Source organism: Pongo abelii, chromosome 12, assembly GCF_028885655.2.
Source record: "Pongo abelii isolate AG06213 chromosome 12, NHGRI_mPonAbe1-v2.0_pri, whole genome shotgun sequence".
NCBI classification, from domain to species: Eukaryota; Metazoa; Chordata; class Mammalia; order Primates; family Hominidae; genus Pongo; species Pongo abelii.
In genome coordinates this window covers 21946658-21970222 of record NC_071997.2, presented here as the reverse complement: position 1 = coordinate 21970222, position 23565 = coordinate 21946658, and the positions used below count along the sequence as shown (strand labels likewise).

The 23565-nt window shown below is 36.4% G+C and overlaps 1 protein-coding gene and 1 non-coding gene across 2 annotated transcripts in view; both read right to left on the bottom strand.

The window, feature by feature from the left end:
- Positions 1 to 23565, bottom strand: part of LOC100446962 (POTE ankyrin domain family member B-like) — a 37689-nt gene that overhangs the window by 3536 nt on the left and 10588 nt on the right. The window contains 4 exon segments of the mRNA XM_054547799.2: positions 13132 to 13281; positions 14301 to 14371; positions 15763 to 15833; positions 21659 to 21729. Coding sequence (XP_054403774.2) covers positions 13132 to 13281; positions 14301 to 14371; positions 15763 to 15833; positions 21659 to 21729 — 363 coding nt within the window.
- Positions 22850 to 22955, bottom strand: LOC112131660 (U6 spliceosomal RNA). The gene has a single exon (XR_002913652.1). It is a non-coding gene; the product is annotated as a U6 spliceosomal RNA (small nuclear RNA).

Here is a 23565-nt window from a genome sequence, read left to right as displayed (position 1 = left end):
GATGAAGCTTTGCTTGCTCACCTGCCACTAACCTCCTGCTGTGTGGCCCAGGTCCTAACAGGCCAGGGACTGGTACTGGTCCATGGCCTGGGGATTGGGAACCCATGTGTTAACACACACTTTTTATGTTTATTTTTTGGAAACACTTTCCCCTTATATTCTTGATTCCTATGTATTTTATAAACTACTTAGAAATTCCTTTTAGAACAAGACAGGGTCTAATATTATGCTTTTAACATAGAACTTTGAGTTAATTTTATCTGTGTATGAGAGAGAGATGTGAAATAAACTAATCATTAATCACTTTCTATTTTACTTTTATTTCATGCATATTAAGAATAAAACTGGGAAGTCCTAGGCAGAGCAACAGGGCAAGAGAAATAAAGGGCATCCAAACTGGAAAAGAGGAAGTTAAACTATCTCTTCACCAATGATATGATCTTATACCTAGAAAACCCTAAAGACTCCTAGATTTGATAAATGAATTCAGCAAAGTCTCACGGATTACAAAATAAATGAATACCAATCAGTAGCACCACTATACACCAACTACGACCAAGCTGAGAGTCATGTCAAGAACACAATCCCTTTTACAATGGCTGCAAAAAAGTGTGAAATACCTAGGAATATACTTAATGAAAAAGATGGGTGTTAAAGATAACTGGAAAACACCACTAAAGAAAATAATAGATGACACAAACAAAAGAAAATACATCTTACGTTCATGGACTGAAAGAACTGATATTGTGAAAATGACCATAGTGCCTAAAGCAGTCTACACATTTGATACAATTCCTACCAAAGTACCAATGCCATTCTTTGCAGAATTATTTTAAAATGCTGACAGTTATGTAGGACCACAAAAGAGCCTGAATAGCAGCAGACATATCAAGCAAAAGGAACAAATATGTTGGCATCACATTACCTGACTTCAAATTATACTCTAAAGCCATAGTAACAAAAACAGTGTGGTACTGGTATCAAAGTAGATACATAGATCAATGGAACAGAATAGACAACTCAGAAATAAGGCCACTACAATCAAATGAACTCTGAGCAAGGATACAAAAACATACACTGGAGAAAGTACACTTTATTCAAAAATGGTGCTGGGAAAAAAAGATAGCCACGTGTTAAAGAATGAAACTGGATCTCTATCTCTCACAATATACAAAAATTAATTCAAGATGGATTAAAGGCCTAAACCTAAGACCTGAAAACTTTGGCCTAGGCAAAGAATTTATGATGAAGACCCTAAAAACAAATGCAACAAAAATGAAAATAAATAAATAAGACCTAATTAAACTAAAAAGCTTCAGCACAGCAAAAGAAATAACCATCAGAATAAACCAACAACCTATACAATGGGGAAAAAATTGCAAATTATGAATCTAAATTAGGACTAATATCTATAACCTACAAGAAACACAAACAAATCAACAGGAAACATACAAACAATTCCATTAAAAAGCGGCCAAAGTACATGCATAGACATTTCTCTAAAGAAGATGTACAAATGGTGAACAAGCATATAAAAACATGCTAAATATCACTAATCATCAGGGAAATGTACAATAAAAAGACAGTGAGGTATCACCTCACTGCAGCCAGAATGGCCACTATTAAAAATCAAAAAAGATGTTGGTGTGGATGTGGTGAAAAGAGAACAGTTATACACTGCTGCTGGTGGGAATAAAAATTCCTACAAATCTATGGAAAACAGTATGGAGAGTTCTCAAAGAACTAAAAGTAGATCCTATCATTTTATCCGGCATTCTCATTTCTGGATATCTATCCAAAATAAAAGAAATTGTACTCTCAAAAAGACACCCACATACATATGTTTACTACAGCACAATTCACAATATGCAAAGATATTGAATCAACCAGTGTCCATCAACTGATGAGTGGAATAAAGAAAATGTATGTATGTATGTATTTATGTATGTATGTGTGTGTAAATATATATATACATATCACATATATATATATCTCACATATATATGTATATATGCACACACATATACATACGTACATACCTGAGACTGGGTAATTCATACACATACATACCTAAGACTGGGTAATTCATAAAGGAAAGAGGCTTAATTGATTCACAGTTACATATGGCTGGGGAGGCCTCAGGAAACTTAACAATCATGGCAGAAGGAGAAGGGGAAGCAGGCACCTTCTCCATAAGGCGGCAGGAGAGAGAGAAGTGAAGGGGAAAGAGCCCCTTATGAAGCCATCAGCTCTTGTGAGAACTCAGTCACTATCACAAGAACAGCATGGAGAAAATGTACCCCATGATCAAATCACCTCCTACCTGATCTTTCTCTCAACACCTGGGAATTACAATTTGACATGAGATTTACATGGAAACACAAAGTCAAAATATTGGGGGTGGGATATCCTTACTTTTAAAATATCCAAATGTCATTATTTATAATTCAAAAATAGCAATTTTTATTAGTTATGATTTTGTTCAAAAATAATCTGATAAATTTTCTTCACTTTTAACCTAGTATTTAGTCAAAACATATAAAAACATGGATTTGCCAGCAGAAAATTGTAACTATTTTTTAATGAGGTAAAAATGTATAAGAATATCAGTATTATTGTTCACAGAAGAAAGTGAACAAGAAAAGAAAAGGAATTTAAAAAGAGAGAATATCACTACCGTATACATACATGAACTGACAAAGAGACTAAAATCTCCTACTGGAGATTATGTTAGGACTTGAGCAAAAGCTTCTAAGAATACCAAAAAGAAAAACAAAACAAATATTTTTAAGAAGTAAATTATACAGAGAACTCTTCTGATTAAGATGATGTATCAAAAAATAATCTTCCTGAGAGCTATTATTAACCAATTCATCATAACAAAAACTTTAAAATTAAGTTTACAATTCTGGAATATTAAAAAGTTTCATTTTGAACATAGTTAATGGAAGGCAACATTTGAACGAAAATTTCTGGTTAAAGTTGACTCAAACTCAAAATCAGTGTGCAAAAATCACAAGCATTCTTATACACCAATAACAAACAGAGAGCCAAATCATGAATGAACTCCCATTCACAATTGCTTCAAAGAGAATAAAATACCTAGGAATCCAACTTACAAGGGATGTGAACTTACAAGGGAAGTTCTCTCTTCAAGGAGAACTACAAACAACTGCTCAATGAAATAAAAGAGGACACAAACAAATGGAAGAACATTCCATGCTCTTGGATACGTAGAATCAATATTGTGAAAATGGCCATACTGCTCAAGGTAATTTATAGATTCAATGCCATCCCCATTAAGCTACCAATGACTTTCTTCACAGAATTGGAAAAAACTACTTTAAAGTTCATATGGAACCAAAAAAGAGCCCACATCACCAAGACAATCCTAAGCCAAAAGAACAAAGCTGGAGGCATCATGCTATCTGACTTCAAACTATACTACAAGGCTACAGTAACTAAAAGAGCATGGTACTGTTACCGAAACAGAGATATAGACCAATGGAACAGAACAGAGCCGTCAGAAATAATATCACACATCTACAACCATCTGATCTTTGACAAATCTGACAAAAACAAGAAATGGGGAAAGGAATCCCTATTTAATAAATGGTGCTGGGAAAACTAGCTAGCCTTATGTAGAAGGCGGAAACTGGATCCCTTCCTTACACCGTATACAAAAATTAATTCATGATGGATTAAAGACTTTCATGTCAGACCTAAAACCATAAAAACCCTAGAAGAAAACCTAGGCAATACCATTCAGGACATAGGCATGGGAAAGGACTTCATGTCTAAAACACCAAAAGCAATGGCAACAAAAGCCAAAATTGAAACCTAATTAAACTAAAGAGCTTCTGCATGGCAAAAGAAACTACCATCAGAGTGAACAGGCAACCTACAAAATGGGAGAAAATTTTTGCAATCTACTCATCTGACAAAGGGCTAATATCCCGAATCTACAAAGAACTCAAACAAATTTACAGGAAAAAAACAAACAACCCCATCAAAATGTGGGCAAAGGATATGAACAGACACCTCTCAAAAGAAGACATTTATGCAGCCAAAAGACACATGAAAAAATGCTCACCATCACTGGACATCAGACAAATGCAAATCAAAACCACAATGAGATACCATCTCACACTAGTTAGAATGGTGATCATTAAAAAGTCAGGAAACAACAGGTGCTGGAGAGGATATGGAGAAATAGGAACACTTTTACACTGTTGGTGGGATTGTAAACTAGTTCAACCATTGTGGAAGTCAGTGTGGTGATTCCTCAGGGATCTAGAACTAGAAATACCATTTGACCCAGCCATCCCATTACTGGGTATATACCCAAAGGGTTATAAATCATGCTGCTATAAAGACACATGCACACATATGTTTATTGTGGCACTATTTACAATAGCAAAGACTTGGAACCAACCAAAATGTCCATCGATGATAGACTGGATTAAGAAAATGTGGCACATATACACCATGGAATACTATGCAGCCATTAAAAAGGATGAGTTCATGTCCTTTGTAGGGACATGGATGAAGCTGGAAACCAACATTCTCAGAAAACTATCTCAAGGACAAAAAAACAAACATCGTATGTTCTCACTCATAGGTAGGAACTGAACAATGAGAACACTTGAACACAGGAAGGGGAACATCACACACTGGGGCTTGTCGTGGGGTGGAGGGAGTGGGGACGGATAGCATTAGGAGATATACCTAATGTAAATGATACTAGTGCAAGCATGTGTGACATGGAAACTACAGCTGACTACTGCAAAAGCTTCCTTTGTCTCCTGGTTTCTTTACATGGTTACCTTCCATCAATCCCAGTAAACTATAGGCCACAGGCCAAATCCAATCTGCCTTGTGGTTTTGTAAATAAAGTTTTGTAGGAGCTCAGTCATGCCTGTTTGCTCACATATCATCATGGTGGCTTTCACACTACAACAGCAGATGACAGCAGGGTTAAGTAGATATGACAGAGACCACATGGTCTAAAATATTTCCCACCTACTCCTTTACAGAAAGAGCTTGCTAAACCATTTTGCACCATAACCACAATGCTTTAATTCTCAAATCTTGTGACTCCCTTGCTCAAATTTCTCCAATGAGCCCCTGCAGCACACATTGTTGGCTCCCTACCAATAGCCATTCCTTATTCCTTCTTGCAAAGGAAACACAAGTCTGTTGGGATAGTTATTATCCCAATTTCCCTCCTGAGCCTCAGAAAGACAAATGTTTATTCTAAGCTAATCATGTATTTGCCTTCCCAGTGCCTGCTTTGGGAATGAGCATGTGGTGTGACCCAGCTAATGAAATGTTACAGGAAGCCCCCTGCATGCTTCTAAGTTTTCTCCCTGTTTAAAAGACACATGTGAAGAAAAGCTGCCCTTGCGATGCTGTGTTGTGAGAACAAGATGTTTGGAGCTGCTACGGATTAGCCCACCATGAAAGGAGATGTGAATAAAACACTGCCAACAGCACAACTGAAAGAGGGACAAGAGGGATCCCCGGGATGTCACTGAACAAAAAAAAAACCAACTCTGGTTCCTACTGTTTTAGCCATTGCTCATCTAGTACTTGCAGTCCAAAGCATTCTACCTGGTAAATTTCCCATGGCCCACAGGATAAGACCTACTCATTTCTACAGTATTAAAAAGTCTATCATAAACTTGCCTTAGTTAAGTATTCACCTCATTCCCAACCTCTCATATTTCACACTTTTGGTACTAGCAAAAGTGAACTGCTGAGAAACCCTGCCATGTTCACTCAAGCATATTGTCTTCTGCACCTGCTGCTCTTCCTCCCAAACAGGCAATCTCTTTAGATGTTTCTCCTGGCAAATACACAATCTTGTTACATGTTCCTTCTGCCAAACATTATTCTTCTGCTTCTTTACCTTGAAAAATTCTTCTCACTCTCTATGCTTACCTTAAATCCTACCTCCTTTCTTTTTAAAGCTTTCATTCCTCATCACATATGTCTGGCACATAATCAATATAACATACAATAAATCATAATTATAAGCTTCCAGTGGGCATCTAGCACACAGTAAGCACTGAATAAAGTAGCAAAATAATAAAAATGACAATAATAATAACAAGCTTCTGTCTGCATTTTCATTTGTGTTCTGTAGCATTAGAAAAATGCTTAGTATCTAAAAGACATTTGATAGTTATTTGTTAAGTGGACAAGTGAAAACATAAATAGAAATATTTTCTTTGAAAATTCTGTTGAAAAAGCACAGAAATGAAATAGAGACAGTTCTTCTGTTATGAGCACTTTAAAGATCAAAACTACATCTATTCCATCTTTGTCTCCTGCAACTTAAAAACCTAACTTACAGAAGCTCTTTGATAAATAGATGGCTAAGTTAAAGGTGTCCTCATACAGTTTGGATTGTACCATGTATTAGGTGTCCACATCCAGGTAGCATATTAGTATTTTTGCTACTGTGAAACATTTTTATACTTTTATTATAATCTGCTGACCCTAGAGTTTGGCAAATTATACATCTATTATGACAATCTTTTGGCAAATGGTAGCAAAGCATCTTGTTCTAACAAAATTACTGTTGTCAAGACAATTAATCAGCAGGTAGAAGAATACATCTTGTTCCAACATAGTAAATGTATCTCTTTCAACTTCAAATGAGGAGGAATGAAGTCAGTAATAGTGAGACCTTGTTGGGACAAGCATATGTAACATGACCTGTGCATCACTATTCTTTTGTGATCAAAACTTCCTTACTTTTACTTTTTTATCTGTGGTAGGACCACCCAGAGCAGGGGTCCACAACTCCTAGGCCACAGACTGGTACCAGTCCATGGCCTGTTAGGAACCACACCACACAGGAGGAGGTGAGCAGCAGGCAAACCGGAGAAGATTCATCTGTATTTATAGCCACTCCCCATGGCTCATATTACCTCCTGAGCTCTGCCTCCCATCAGATCAGTGATAGCATTAGATACTCATTGGAGCATGAACCCTGTTGTGAACTGCCTATCTGAGGGATCTAGGTTGTGTGCTTCTTACGAGAATCTAATGCCTGATTGTCTGTCACTGTCTCCCTTTGCCCCCGTATGGGACCATCTAGTTGCAGGGAAACAAGCTCCGAGCTTCCACTGATTCTACATTATGGTAAGTTGCATAATTATTTCATTACATATTACAATGTAATAATAATATAAAGTAACACAATAAATGTAATGTGACTGAAGAATCCTGAAACCATCCCTACCTTCCTGCAGTCCACGAAAACATTGTCTTCCACAAAACTGGCTCCTGGTGCCAAAAAGGTAGTGGGCAACTGACCTAAAGTAATTCACTATCACAAGTCTTACCTGGGTTGCTGTTTTCAGAAGAGTATTTTGGCATCTGCTTTTCTTTGCAGTCAGAAAGTAATTGGCAAATTCTGTCTAAAAATATAATAAATAAAATTACTGTTTTAAAATACTGATCTACAAGCTTACCAAATGTAAAATTCTTAGAGTATTTCAAACAATATCAGAATATCAGAACTTAACAGTATTATCCCATCCACTTAGGTATACATTCTACAAACTTATCATGAAGCTTCTATTTAAAGAAGAAAAAAAGTAAGGTGAAATACTCATAAATCGAGGGCACTTTGACCAGTAAATTAACTTGCATTAGCCTGTGGTAATAGAAGGTGTCCCAACTCTGCATAAGTTGTAGCTTCATAATGAACAGCTATTTGCTCTTGAACAAGTTGCTTCTCTTAGGCTCAATGTCTTCTTCTACAAAGTGAGGACTTTGTTGCCTTATTTCACTAGGTTGTTATAATGATTTAACAAGATAACATTTTTAAAAATGCTCAGAGAAATAGTGAAGCAATGCAATAATCTGTTCCTAAACTTTATGACTAAAATTGTCTGGGAATCCCAAATAAAACCCAATGTGTATTTTATTCATAGGTTCTAATATGCAAATGTTGTAGTTTTCAGAAAATGTTATTAAGTACTAATTTTGCTTCTTAGTTGTTCTACTCTTTATGGCTTATAATTCAGGGCATCTCAACTATTTCATAGTTTGTAACTAAATTTTCTCATAAATATCTCATTAAAGTAGATAATGGGATTGTCCACTATTTCGGAGTTGACAAATCACACCAAGGGCAGAAAAACCAATGGATGTTAAAACCTGACTTGGACCAATGATCCTTCTCTACAGACTCAAACTCTGAGCCAGACGTTTGTTACGATGATGCTTTATATCCATGTTCATCTCTAGCTGACATGGGAGACCAAAACCCTACTTTTATTTTTTTTAGGTTCCATGAGGAAGTTGCAAATTGACAGTCTCTAATTTTTAACATACATACTAACAATATATTTTGCACACAACACCACACACATTATTTGGCTCTGGTGTCATCTCACAGACCACCTTACATGACTATTTTTGTAGTGCAAATCACAATTTCAATATTTTGGTGGCACCCATTTTGCTTTGATTCACAGTTTCCTTAGAGCTAGTCAGCGAACAGTCAAATGACCTTCCAGTGACTGCACGAAATATGGAATGCTTCCAAAATGTGTGTGGCCACCTTATGCAAGGGCCAGCTCCTCAGGAGGCTGAGGCAGGAGAAATGGATGAACCCACGAGGCAGAGGTTGCAGTGAACTGAGATCGCACCACTGCACTCCAGCCTTGGCGATAGAGCGAGACTCCATCTCAAAAAAATAAATAAAATAAAATAAAATAAAATAAAATACCAGTAAAGTTTGCAATTCCTCTGACTCAGTTTACCATAATTACAATTATGATTACTAGTAAAAGAATAAATAGTGAATAACCACAATATTGGGCTTTTCTCCCAAAACAAAAAAAATTAATATAAACAATGTAGCTTATTATAAAGAGCCAAAACAATTTTAAAAATGCATATAATTACCAGGCAAAAGTGTTAGAGTGAACCATGTCAAACATTTTTAAAGTGAGAATCAATCAAACAGTATACCCAGGATAAGCTCCATTCACTCATTTAATAAGTATTTATTAGGTAGCTACGTCCAATATGCTAGGCCTTTTTCTAGGCAGTGAGGATATAGTAGTGAAAAATAAAAACCCTATTCATGAGAGTGAGAAAAACACACAATAACAACAGACAGATAAGGCAAAATATACAGTAAGTTAAAGGAGAAAAACTAAAGCAGGAAAATGCAATGTTTGTGTGTTTGATGGGGAGGGTGGTGGGAAAGATGGAATGGTCAGAAAAGTCACTGAAGAGAAAGGGAATTTTTTTAAATACAAAAAACCTTTTATTTGTAAATCAAAGACTCTAAGAAATGATGACATAAGGTTAACAGCATTGATGTCAAGATACAAATGGGTTTGAAGTTAGAGATGATAAACCACTTTGTTTCATTGAACCTTCCCTTGATTACGTTAGAGATCATCCCTGGTAGTCTCCCAATTGAATCTTAAGCATGACGCGTCTGGGTAGTACATGGTTCTTCCTCAGAAAGTGGTTGTTCCTTAATGTGTTTCTTTTTACCCTTTTTCTTCTTTTTCTTAGAAAGGGGGTTTTAAATGAAGAACTGGAGGAATGGAAAGACTAAGCTAGGAGGATATCTGGGGAAAAAGCATTACAGACACAGGGAACTGCCAAGTACAGAGGTGTGCCTGGAGTCTTTAAGCACTAGGGGTAGATAAGTGACAGCAAGAATTCAGTGTGGCTGAAGCAGAGCAAAGGAGATAATTAGGAGGAACTTTGACATGCACTCAGAGTGAAATGGGAGACAATAAGAAGGGCTGGGGCAGGGGAATGACACAATTTGACTTATGATTTAAATACATCCACTGAGTTAAGAATTGATGAAAATTGAAGTTTTTAAAAGCCAGGACTATCAATTCTCAGTCTATGACACTCATCTAGACTACAGAGGAGGGTGGCTCAGATGTACAAGATATGATTGGCTTCTGGACGTATTCTTCAGGTAGACCTGACAAGATTTAGAGAGATTAGTTGTGAGGTGTCAGAGAGAGACAGAGAGAGATGAGTCAAGAATGACACCGAGATTTTTGGCAGAGCAACTGGAAGAGTGGCCCTTAACCAAAGTAGGAAAGACTACATGAGGTGTAGATTTCAGGAAGGCCATCAGTAGCCCAATTTCGGATCTGACAAGTGTGTGACACCCAATAGCTAACCAAATAGAGACGTCAAGTAGGCAGGCTGATATAGAAATCTGAAATTAAGGAGACAGATCTGAGCTGGAGACATATATTTGGAAATCACTAGCATATACACAGCAGAAAAAGTCACAAGGGGCCGGGTGCAGTGGTTCACACCTGTAATCCCAACACTTTGTGAGGCAAAAGCAGAGAGATCACCTGAGGTCAGGAGTTTGAGACCAGGCTGGTCAAAATGGGGAAATGCTGTCTCTACTAAAAATACAAATATTAGCCAGGCATGGTGGCGTGCACCTGTAATGCCAGCTACTCAGGAGGCTGAGGCAGGAGAATCGCTTGAACCCAGGAGGTGGAGGTTGTAGTGAGCCGAGATCAGACCACTGAACTCCAGCTTGGGTGACAGAGCGAAACTCTGTCTCAAAAAAAGAAAAAGAAAAAGAAAAGTTCACAAGAAAGAAGATTGAGGACTGAGCCCTGGGAAACAACAATGTCCAAAAGGAGAAAGATGAGGAGCAGCAAGCAAAACAGACCATGAAGAACGGACTAGAAAGGCAGGAGGAAAAGCCTGAGGGAGTGAGGTCCTGAAAGCCAAGTGAAGATGCCATTAGGGAGGAGATGTCCACCATTGGCTCAAATATTGCTGACAGATTAAATAAAATGAGGTGGAAGAAAAATGCCTAGATTTATTACAGAAAAAAATTAGTGATAATCTTGAGGAAAAACAATGTTGGAAGAGTGCTGAAATTGAAGATTTACTGGCATGAGATCAAGAGTGAATGAAAAGAAAATTTGAGTTCATGAGTGTAGTTAGTTCTTTTAAGGACATCATACTTAGGAGTCATGACTGAGAATATTGTAATTTTCTTCCACAGTCTCAGAAAAATAATAGACAAATAGTTTCACATTTTATATAACAGGTGTAGTTTTCAAATTTTATATAACAATTATGTATTTTAAAGGTTATAAAAATTATACACATATGGCATTAAAAGTGCCAGACTGAGGTGTTAAATTCTTAAAACTATAGAACTAAAAGTCACCTTGAACATTTGTAGATTACATAAGCTGATTATCATTTTGTTCATGCTTATACATAAAGACCAAGAAATACTAAAAGTTTTAAGGAGAGTATTTCTTACTTGATAAAAATCAGCCAATTCTAGGATAGTTGATACTTATCAAATATGCAAAGTAAGTGATCACAGTAAAATATTGAGTTCTATTAACAGCAATAAAGTGGGAGAAATGCAGAAAATAATCTTATTTTATAAATGAAATTTAAAAAATTATATGAAGTCACTGTGGAAAAACATGGTGAGGTGAATACTGAAATATATCCTTTTCTCAAAGGAAGATAATGTCACACATGCAGGGCACTTTCACAAATAAGAGTTACTGCATTAGCAGCACCTTCCTTTTAGCACAAGGGTCAGCAAATTAGCACCTGTGGGCCAAATCCAGCCCACTGCCTGTTTTCATAAGTAAAGAATCTTGGAACACAGCCATGCTTATTCACTTTACAGTCTATAGTGTCAATTAGCTGGGTGTGACTGTCGCACACTTGTGGTCCCAGCTAGTAGACAGGCTGAGGTGGGAGGATCACTAGAGCCCAGAAAGTTGAGGTTGCAGTGAGCTGTGATCACACAACTGCACTCCAGCCTGGGCGACAGAGACCCTGTCTCAAAAAAAAATATATATATATATTCCACAAAGCCTAAAATATTTACTAAGTGGCTCTTTGCAGAAAAAGCTGGCCAACTCCTGGTTTAGTAGATGAAAGATCCTTTGATATATTTTAATAACAGTTTTACCCAATATACTGAAATGTTTATATTAAATGTAGATCCCCATGTACAATCCCCTGGCAATATTCAGATTCAGGGTCCAATATTTCAGCACTCAGGCACTGACAAGAAAAATTTAATAACTAGCAATCTTGTGGCTAACAAGGTACAGTGTCAATGTAGCATGTAGCTTCCATTTGCAACACAGTAGATATTACAAGAATTCTAACAAAATTATCTTAAGATGTGTTATCAAGCTAAATGCTTTAAATACATTTTAATTGTGAAATAATCAGTATACTCTAGATCTAACCTCATATGTAAAAAATGGTTGCATACTACATTATTTTCTGGGTATGAAAATTGAGATACTTCCTATTGGTAAGGATTTACTTTTGATAATGATGATTTCCTATTGATAAGGATCCATTTTTTGATATAATAATGCTGTAATAAATGTCCTTATACATAAGTATATATGTAACACATCTATACAAATATCCTTAACATACATATATTATATATCCTTACTATGTTATATATATGTGTGTGAATATGCTACTAAATTAATGTTCAAAATGTATTTACCAACAGTGTATGAAATGTCTTTTTCAATGAGACCATTTCTTTGCAGCAACACAGAAGGAGCTGGAGGCCATTATGCTAAGCAAACTAATGCAGGAACAGAAAATCAAATGCCACATATTCTTACTTATTAGCGGGAACTAAACAATGAGAACTCATGGACACAAAAAGGAGAATAACAGACCCAAGGTCTACTTAAGGGTGGAGCGTGGCAGGAGGGAGACGACCAAAAAACTACCTTTTGAGTATTTTGCTTATTATGTGACTGATGAAATAATCTGTAGCCCAAACTTCCATGATACAGTTTACCTATATAACAAACCTGCACATGTACCCCTGAAGCTAAAATAAAAGTTCACTAAAAAGAAAAGAAAATGCCTTTTCCCTCACATTTGCCAATACTGGTTATTTTTCAAATAAATTAATGACTGGAAAAATGGTAACTCATTGTTTGCTGATTTTCATTTTTCTGATTGCCAGGCAAGGCTGAATATCCTAGCAAAAGTATAAAATTTGTTCCTCATGAATATTAGCCCAAATTAGGATTAGTTTGACAGCACATAGTCATCTCCTGTTAAATGTTGCCATAGGCTTACCTGTGATAGTCTACATTCTCAGGGTCAGGAAATTGCTGATTTTCAGGTGTTCTGTTCTTCCTTTGTGGAATTAATCCATCATCACCATTGCCAGCAGTGGCACCATTAGTCAGGTTTTCTGGGAATCCCACATGATTACTTCCATTTCTTCTTCAACCTTGAGTGGAAGTTTGATATTAAGGATGGTTATCACTTTATTGAATAAAAAGAACCTTTTTAATTGATTTTATCAATTGACTCAGTTTGTCATTATTTTAGTCATTGAAATATTTCACACTTAAATTTGATCATATATACAGAACTACTATATAATTTTAAGATGTAATTATCCTGTCATTAGTATATCATTGAAATTTTTGTAAAGTTTGCTTGATTTCTGTTTGAGTAAATAAAACAGAATTTTCCAAAATTCAAAAAGTTCCCTCCTTCATTTTGTGCTTTTATTCCCAACCACTCTTCAGCATCTTATGTGTACTTACACCATTTGACTCATGGGAACACACAAATAAAAAGACAAAGATGCAAAATGAGTCTTCTTCTGTCTTTACCACCGAGATTTTACATTAAACAGTCAGATTTAGAGGATGAGACATGATGGGGCCTCAGGAATAGAAAGGAAGATTTTCCCTTTCTGCACTAAGATATTCTTCTCCCCCACTGCCTTTGATCGTTCTTTTTTCATTTGGTTCCTGGGATATCAAAAACATGATGATGCTCACTGAAACCTGGGAACCAAAGTTTGCCACAACACAAGGAGCAGAGTGAAACTACTGAGGTGCAAGCATGGAATTCCAGAAAATGAGATGCTCCCCAAGTTTCACATTCAATAGCTATACAATTTTCTAGCTTGAAGATAAACAGAATAAGAAGTTATCTTCTTTAGCCACATTATCTATTGATAATCAGACTAAAACCAAGAAAGATAAAATTATTGATCCAAAGCTCCTAAAGTGGCATTACCTAGCATTTTACGGCACCATTCAGGATTATTCCATAATAATGAAAGAATATCTCCAGTTTGTATCTCTTTAAAACTCAATGTATGGAATTCTTTCCGAGTTAAGTATTAAATTTTTCGCTGATGATGTATGCAACTTACATGATAGGATCATGTATGCCTAAACTTACTACGCTTTGTTAAACAACATAACGTAAAAATCTAATTCAACAGAATCATTTGAATATAAAGGTATACTTCTCTATCACAATCCTTATTTATTTCTGGTTCTTGAGACATTTTCTGCAGATGAAAAATAGAAGGTTAATTTGCTTGTTGTATTTCCAGGAAGTCTCCTCTTTTGGAACGCATGTTTTTAAAATAATTATATTCTTAAGTAATCAAATATGGACAATGAAAAATTAGAAAATAATTAAAATTAAAATTTAACTGTTAAAATAATTAAGTAAATAATTAAAATTAAGAATTAACTTTTTAATCTACATTTAGCTACTGCCACATCACTGGCTTCTGACTAACATGTGAAAAATAATTAACCTTAGCCAAAGGGAGAAGAAAAACCTGAACCAGCAAACTTAACTTTTTCACCATTTGTTTAGACTGAAGTTAATTTGTTATGTGTTAAATCTACCAAAAATGAATTAGCAGATGATTTGTAGCATTCCACAGGCTTCCTCACTTGAAAAGAGTTTACCTCATGAAACCCTAAGTAGTGAGCCCCTACAGTGCACTGAAGTGCTTTTTTAAAAGATTATTAACTGGACACTTTAAGTTATTAGGAGCCAAAATCCACACCAAATAGAAAGAAATGCAAATTCTTAAATTTTAATTGAAATTAATGCTGTAATATGATAGTGTTATGTATCTAGATTATCTGCTTAAGTCCAATTCTAATATATTCTAATGTGTACTAATTACAGTGGATAAAAATTTTTAATAATATGTACTGATTTTCTGCAACCAAAATAAGTTAGAATGTTATTGTGTTTGTGCACTAACACCAAAGATCCCGTTCTGCAAGATATGATTCTTTTAAGAGGGAGTTGGGTTGCTTTTATGACCTGGTTCCCTCCCTGAACAGAAACGCTGAGGTTACTGAGAGACCACAAGGCAGAATATATCTTTAGCCTTGGTATCAGTGACTGACAATATAAAACTGTAGATTTTCAACCACTAGCCATGATTACCCTTTAACCATGAATCTAGCTCAGGGACCGTCAGTGTTACATTGTTCATAATTCTATTGCTTAATAATATAATCCAATAATTGATGTTACTTTCCTTATCATGTTAGGGTGTTGTAAAAATAAAAGAACAAACAAAGTTCTGGAATTTGTTTTTCCTCTATTCCAAAAGGAAAGATTAGTTATAAGCTAATCAAAAAGACAGATAAGAATATTTTAAATAAAATAACGTAAAATAAGAGTATTTTACATTTTATAGTAGTTATGTTTTTAAGTTAAATATCGAATGTAAATTAGAATTCATTGATTCTTCTGTTAATGAGATTGCTGAATTTATTAAAATAAATTTTAAGAATCTATTAAAAAATTCTGAAAAAAAAGAATCTATTGATTCTCAAAACCTAGTCTGAAAGGTAATTTCATTTGGACTAATATTATTAAATCAAAGAAAACATTAAATCAAAAATTTAAATTTAAAATTTTCCATGCCTCTGGCTGGCTATTTTCACTGCCTTTAAGCCTTTGTGACTCTTCCTCTGATGTCAGTTTTAAGTCTTGTTCTGTTGAGAAATCCATATATTAAGTTAAAATGAACCACTTAGAACTGTTAAAAACTAGTGCCTTTATAAAAATAGATTTAAGACAACATTTTATTTTATTTCATAAATTGAGTGTTTAGTCTTTCATGAAATTGTTACTTAGGAAATAATTCTCCAAAACTTCAACAAATCACTTGGGGAGACACCTGATGTGATTCACTCACAAATTCATCCACCCAACATAAACGAACAAAATCACGAGAAACACAACTTTAAAATACAGTAGAAACTTATAAGGTAACACAGTATGTTGTTCTCCACTTCCTAATAGTGAAGCAGTAAATGTAAAGAAAAGGAAATTCAGTTTTAAACAGAAACAAGTTTTCCTGCACTTAGCAACTCTGACTTTAAGGATAACAACAGGCAGGGCCCAGGAAAGGTCGTGGTGACCCTCTCTGAGAAGCCAGAGCCCACAGATATGGGCTCCAGACATCCCAGAGCAAGGTTAAGAAAACAAATTCCTTTACTATCTCCCCTTTCCCTCAGCATTTACTCGTAGCTATTTTTACAAATGCATATATTTTGCAAGTTCCTGTTTTCCTTCAATGTAGCTGCAAGGTAACAAGCTATGCTGAGATTGCAAAACTGTCACTATATGATTAACTGCCTTTGTTCTGCTTTTGTAAGCTTCCCCATGTAAGTCAAGCCCTGTCTTTGTTCAAGGCTCAGGCTTTGGATGCAAATCCGCTGAGCTGGTGCACATCTAAATAAAATCCTCCTGTTTCACCCACTGGGTCTCTCCTGCCTCCTGTTTTCTGCAACAATAGTACCTTATAAATGGTTTCCAAAATTATTACTGACACATTAGTGTACAATGCCTTCCTAATATCTAAAATGTTTCCCTCCACTATTCTGACAAATTTATTTTCATTTTTCTTTTCTTTTTGAGCTGGGGTCTTGCTCTGTCATCAGCCTGGAGTGCAGTGGTACAAACTCAGCTGACTGCAACCTCCAACTCCCTGGTTTAAGTGATTCTCCTGTCTCAGTCTCCTGAGAAGCTGGGATTACAGGCACACACCATCATGCCCAGCTAATTTTTGTATTTTTAGTAGAGATGGGGTTTCAGCATTGGACAAGATGGTCCTGATCTTTTCACCTTGTGATCCGCCCGCCCCAGCCTGCCAAAATCCTGGGAATACAGGTGGGAGCCACCACACTCAGCCTTATTTTCATCTTTTAAAACAAAGCTATGTGAAGTCTTCCTTGATTCTGCATGTCTTTCCCCAGATAAACAGGTACCCAATTCCTTGAGGCTGCCTTAGTACTTCACTGATTTTTCTACTGCACCTTTACCACCTGAACTGTACTTTATTGCTGCACATGTCTGCCCCCTCTGCTCCAAGACTGCAGAGGACAGTCTTGAACATCATCTTTGTAAAAACAGTCTTTATTTTACTCAGAAATTTCTTATTGAGTCCTGCTACATACATGCTAGGTGTTAGGGTTTAAAAAGAGTGAAAATAAAGCATGTCAGGGATGGCTTTTCTAGAACACCTGCCCAAGCAGAGACTTAAGTATTGTGGCTAGCCAGATTAAAAGGGGTAGAGGGCAGGAAAGGGTGACAGCATGCCACGCAGCGGCAAGAGCATGAGCAAGGCCTGAAAGAGTGAAAGTATTTGCCTACAATAGAAGGATAAGTGAGTAGGGCATTACCAGCAGCTCAGTAACACCAGAGAAAGGGCGCACAGGGACAAAAGGGCTAAAGATGAAGAGTGGGGCAGAAGTCAGGTTATGAAATCCTTATGTGTAATATTAAGAAGCTTGGACATTAATGTTCAAGCGTGGTCCCTGGTTCTATCTGCATTTAGATGTAGATCATTTTAATGCCAAAAACCAATATTCCTAGTGAGCCATGATTCATTAAGACAAGGTGACAGATAGCTCATGTGGACACAGCTGAGATGATACTATGTAGCAAATTCATAATAATTCTCATGAATACTTGGAAAGTCAATTCTATAATAAGTCATAGACATTATAATACATCACTTAATATTTGGTTTGGGAAGGTGCTTTGTAAAGTTATAGCGCATATGAATATAACTAATAGTTGTGAATTCAGAGCTGTGACAATAAAGCAAAGAAGCCACATTGTGTTTGAGTCAGCAATCTTTAGATTTCTATCTAGTCTTCCTACCAAGTTAATAAATTCTAAGTATAATCCTGGTACTCACTCTCAAGTTTATGTTAAATACTAGCCTATACAAAAAAACACTCTTTCTCTTACTTCTTTTTGTTATTTATATGTTGCTTTGTTTAAATGAAGAACACAGAAATGCCCTGCTAAAGGGATTCTGTTTGGTTGCAGGCTGCAAGAGGGGGAAAAACAAAGCACATTTTGCAGAAAATGATATTTTAGAAGTCAGAATTATGACATGATGTCAAGCAGGGAACTCTAGGACTGAATTTGCTGTGCCTCTTTAATATGCTCCTTGTTCTCTTTCTTTTCTGGCAGCTGTGACTCACAGAGGTCATGCAGACTATCATTCCCTAAGAGGAACACACCTCTGATATTAATCTTTATCTATTAGGTTAATCTGTCCCAATTCTGTGTTCTGTGGATGCTGACTTTCTATCATTGATGGTGATACACATGGACATTTATCATCAACTTTCAGATTCTTGGATCTTTGACAAGTCTTATTATGGAGTCAAACTAGTAGGATGCAAGTTATAAATGCTGGTTATCCAGTTACCTACTCAAAATATCCTACATAAATATTCCATTAAACGTGCATAGAAAAAAATTAGTCATTCCCATTGACCTGCTGCTCTTTGCCCTTCTGTATTCACCACAAAAATTCCTAGTCCTTCCTCATGTCCAGGTTAAATACTAGTGTACAACGTGGAAACCTGTAAATTATCTGACATTTCTCTCTGTCCCCCAAGCCTTTCTCAATCAATTATTGCTAAATCATACTGACTACACCTCTCTTCCGCCTCTGCTTTATATTTCCACTGCCACTGGGAACATAAACATTTATGAAATGGCTTTTATTTTTAAAAAAGTGCCAACTATTAATGTTATTTCTTAAATGAAAGAAAATTAAGCAAAACAAATGAAAAAAGCCTAACACCAAAAAAAAAAATGGCCAATATATTAAAATGAGTAACTGAGATTCCTAACTTTATTTATTTCACCATGGATGGGTGAAAACCTTATAATACATTGATACTAGTGCAAGGATGTGTGACATGGAAACTGTAGCTGACCACTGCAAAAGCTTCCTTTGTCTCCTGGTTTCTCTACATGGTTACCTTCCATCAATCCCAGCAAACTACAGGCCACAGGCCAAATCCAATCTGCCTTATGCCTTTGTAAATCAAGTTTTATAGGAGCTCAGTCATGCCTGTTTGCTTACATATCATTATGGTGGCTTTCACACTACAACAGCAGACAACAGCAGGGTTAAGTAGCTATGACAGAGACCACATAGTCTAAAATATTTCCCACCTTCTCCTTTACAGAAAAAACTTGTTAACCCATTTTACACCATAACCAGAATATGCCTTAATTCTCAAGTTTAATCTTGTGACTCCCCTGCTCAAATTTCTGCAATGAGCCCCTGCGGCACACATTGTTGGCTCCCTACCAATAGCCATTCCTTATTCTTTCTTGCAGAAGAAACACAAGTCTATTGGGATATTTATTACCCCAATCTCCCTCCTCAGCCTCAGAAAGATAAATGTTTATTCTAAGCTAGTCATATATTTGCCTTCCCAGTGCCTGCTTTGGGAATGAGCGTGCGGTGTGACCCAGTGAATGAAATGTTACGGGAAGCCCCTTGCATGCTTCTAAGTTTTCTCCCTGTTTAAAAGACACATGTGAAGAAAAGCAGCCCTTGAGATGTGTTGTGAGAACAAGATGTTTGGAGCTGCTGCGGATTAGCCAACCATGAAAGGAGACATGAATAAAACACTGCCAATGGCACAGCTGAAAGAGGGACAAGTGGGATCCTTAGGGTATCACTGAACAAACAAAACAACTCTGGTTCCTACTCTTTTAGCCACTGTTCATCTAGTATTTGCAGTCCAAAGCATTCTACCTGGTTAATTTCCCATGGCCCACAGGATAAGACCTACTCATTTCTATAGTATTAAAAAGTCCGTCATAAACTTGCCTTAGCTAAGTATTCACCTCATTCCCAACCTCTCGTGTCTCACACTTTTGGTACTAGCAAAAGTGAACTGCTCAGAAGTTCACTCAAGCATCTTGTCTTTTGCAGTTGTTGCTCTTCCTGCCAAACAGGCAATTTCATTAGATGTTCCTTCTGGCAAACACACAACCTCGTTGCATGTTCCTTCTGCCAAACTTTATTCTTCTGCTTCTTTACCTAGAAAAATTCTTCTCACCCTGCATGCTTACCTTAAATCATACCTACTTTTTTTCAAAACTTTCATTCCTTATCACATGTCTGGTGCATAATCAATATATAATAAATTATAATTATAAGCTTCCAGTGGGCATCTAGCACACAGTAAGCACTGAATAAAGTAGCAAAATAATAAAAATGATAATGATAATAACAAGCTCCTGTCTTTATTTTTAATTGTTTGTGTTCTGCAGCATTAGAAAAATGCTTAGTATCTAAAAGACATTTGTTAGTTATTTGTTAAGTGGACAAGTGAAAACATAAATAGAAATGTTTTCTTTGTAAATTCTGTTGAAAAAGCACAGCTCTTTCATGTCTCTGTTATAGAGACAGCTCTTTTATGAGCACCTTAAAGATGAAAACCACATTTATTCCATCTTTTTCTCCTGCAACTTATAAAACCTAACTTACAGAAGCTCTTTGATAAATAGATGGCTAAATTAAAGTTGTCCTCATGCAGTTTGGATTATACAATGTATTAGGTGTCCACGACCAGGCAGCATACTAGCATTTTTGTTAGTGTGAAACATTTTTCTTCTTTTATTATAATCTGCTGAGCCTAGAGTTGGGCAATTTGTATATTTATTATGACAATCTTTTGGCAAATGGTAGCCAAGCATCTTGTTCTAACAAAAGTACTGTTATCATGACAATTAACCAGCAGGTGGAAGAACACATCTTGTTCCAACAAAGTAACTGTATGTCTTTCTAACTTCAAATGAGGAGGAATGAAGTCAGTAATAGTGAGACCTTGTTGGGACAAGCATATGTAACATGACTTGTGCTTCAGTGTTCTTTTGTGATCAAAAATTCCTTACTTTTACTTTTTCATCTATGGTAGGACCTCCCAGAGCAGGGGTCCACAACTCCCATGCCACAGACTGGTACCAGTCCATGGACTATTATAAACCACACCACATAGGAGGAGGTGAGCAGCAGGCAAGCCAGGGAAGGTTCACCTGTACTTACAGCCAAACCCATGGCTCCTATTACCACGTGAACTCTGCCTCCAGTCAGATCAGTGATAACATTAGATACTCATTGGAGCATGAACCCTGTTGTGAACTGCCCATCCAGGGATCTAGGTTGTGTGCTTCGTATGAGAATCTAATGCCTGATGATCTGTCACTGTTTCACTTGGCCCCAAGATGAGACCGTCTAGTTGCAGAAAAATAAGCTCAGTGCTTCCACGGATTCTACTTTATGGTAAGTTGTATAATTATTTCATTATATATTACAATGTAATAATAATATAAATACAGTAGCACAATAAATGAAACATAATTGAATAATCCTGAAACCATCCCCACCTTCCCCCAGCCCATGGAAAGATTGTCTTCCACAAAACCAGTCCCTGGTGCCAAAAAGGTTGGGGACAACTGACCTAAAGTAATTCACTGTCACAAGTCTTACCTGGATTGCTGTTTTCAGAAGAGATTTCTAGCATCTGTTTTTCTTTGTAGTCAGAAAGTAATTGGCAAATTCTATGTATAAAAATATAATAAATCAAATTACTATTTTAATACTGATATAAAAAATATTTACCAAATGTAAAATTCTTAGAGTATTTCAAACAATATCATAGTATCAGAACTTAACAGTATTATCCCATCAACTTACGGGTACATTCTACAAACTTCTCTTTCAGCTTCTAGTTAAAGAAGAAAAAAATGTAAGGTGAAATGCTCATAAATTGAGGGCACTGTGACCCAGTAAATTAACTTGCATTAGCATGACATAACAGAAAGCGTCCCAACTCTGCATAAGTTGTAGCTCCATAATGAACAGCTTTTTGTTCTTGGACAACTTGCTTCTCTTAGGCTTAACATCTTCTTCAACAAAGTGAGGACTTTGCTGCCTTATTTCACTAGGTTGTTATAAAGATTTAACAAGATAACATTTTTTAAATGCTCAGAGAAATAGTAAAACAATGGAATAGTCTGTTCCTAAACTTTATGACTAAAATTATCTTGGAGTCCTAAATAAAACCCAATGTGTATTTTGTTCGTAGGTTCTAATATGCAAATGTTGTAGTTTTCAGAAAATGTTATTAAGTACTAATTTTTCTTCTTAGTTGTCCTACTCCTTATGGCTTATAATTCAGGGCATCTCAACTATGTCATAGTTTGTAACTAAATTTATTCATAAATATCTCATTAAAGTAGATAATATGATTGTCCACTACTATGGAGTTGAACAATCACACCAAGGGCAGAAAAACCGATGGATGTTAAGACCTGGCTTGGACCAATGATCTTTCTCTACAGACTCAAACTCTCAGCCAGCAGATGTTTGTTAGGATAATGCTTTATATTGATGTTCAATTCCAGCTGACATGGGAGACCAAAACTCTACTTTTATTTTTTTTAGTTTCCATGAAGAAGTGGCAAGTTGACATTCTCTAATTTTTGACAAACATACTAACAATATATCTTGCACCGAACATGTTATTCAGCCCTAAGTCACCTCATAGACCATCTTACATGACTATTTTTGCAGCATAAATCACAATTTCAATATTTTGGTGGCACCCATTTTGCTTTGATTTACACTGTTTCCTTAGAGCTAGTCAGCAGATAGTCAAATGACCTTCCAGTGACTGCACAAAATATGGAATGCTTCAAAAATTGGTGCTCCTCCTTATGCAGAAGCCATGCTAATTTTCTCTGTATTGTACCAATTTTAGGATATGTGCCACTGAAGCAAGCACAAAGCCCTCCTTTTACACATGGACAAGGCTTGGCTCTGTTAAGTCCAACTAACCTACTTGAGATTCTGAGAATTCTCTTCAATGGCTTCCTGTGAGTTAGAGTTTGAAAATATTTTAAAATCTTGAGCTAGAGACGGAAGTAGCTTGGATGATTTTCATTATCATGTAAATCAGATCACTCAAGGGGCCAAGGACAACTGGGAGCCACTGCTGCAGGAAGGTTCCTATGGGACTTTCTACTGCCTAAGGTTCTATATAGGACATAAAGTTGCCTCACAGTACAGATCTGGTAGCAAAGAAAAAGAAACAAACACTGATCTCTTTCTCTGATCCTTTAGAACAAGCCCAATTAATATCGGCTAGAGAAAAGACCAACAATGGCCTCAAAGGATCTCTTACCATGAAGGTCTCAGCTAATTCTTGGCTAAGATGAGGGTTCCACATTAGGTTCTGAATATGGGGAGAAGGGTCAGTTTGCTCACTTTGTGTGCAGATAAAGTCAGGATGCCCAGTGGCCAGAGCTGGGTGCTGGTGCTTTGGGAACAATGGCATAAAAGCATAGGTATGGGAACTAAAAACCGTTGTAATTTCAATGTCACTGTATGAATCA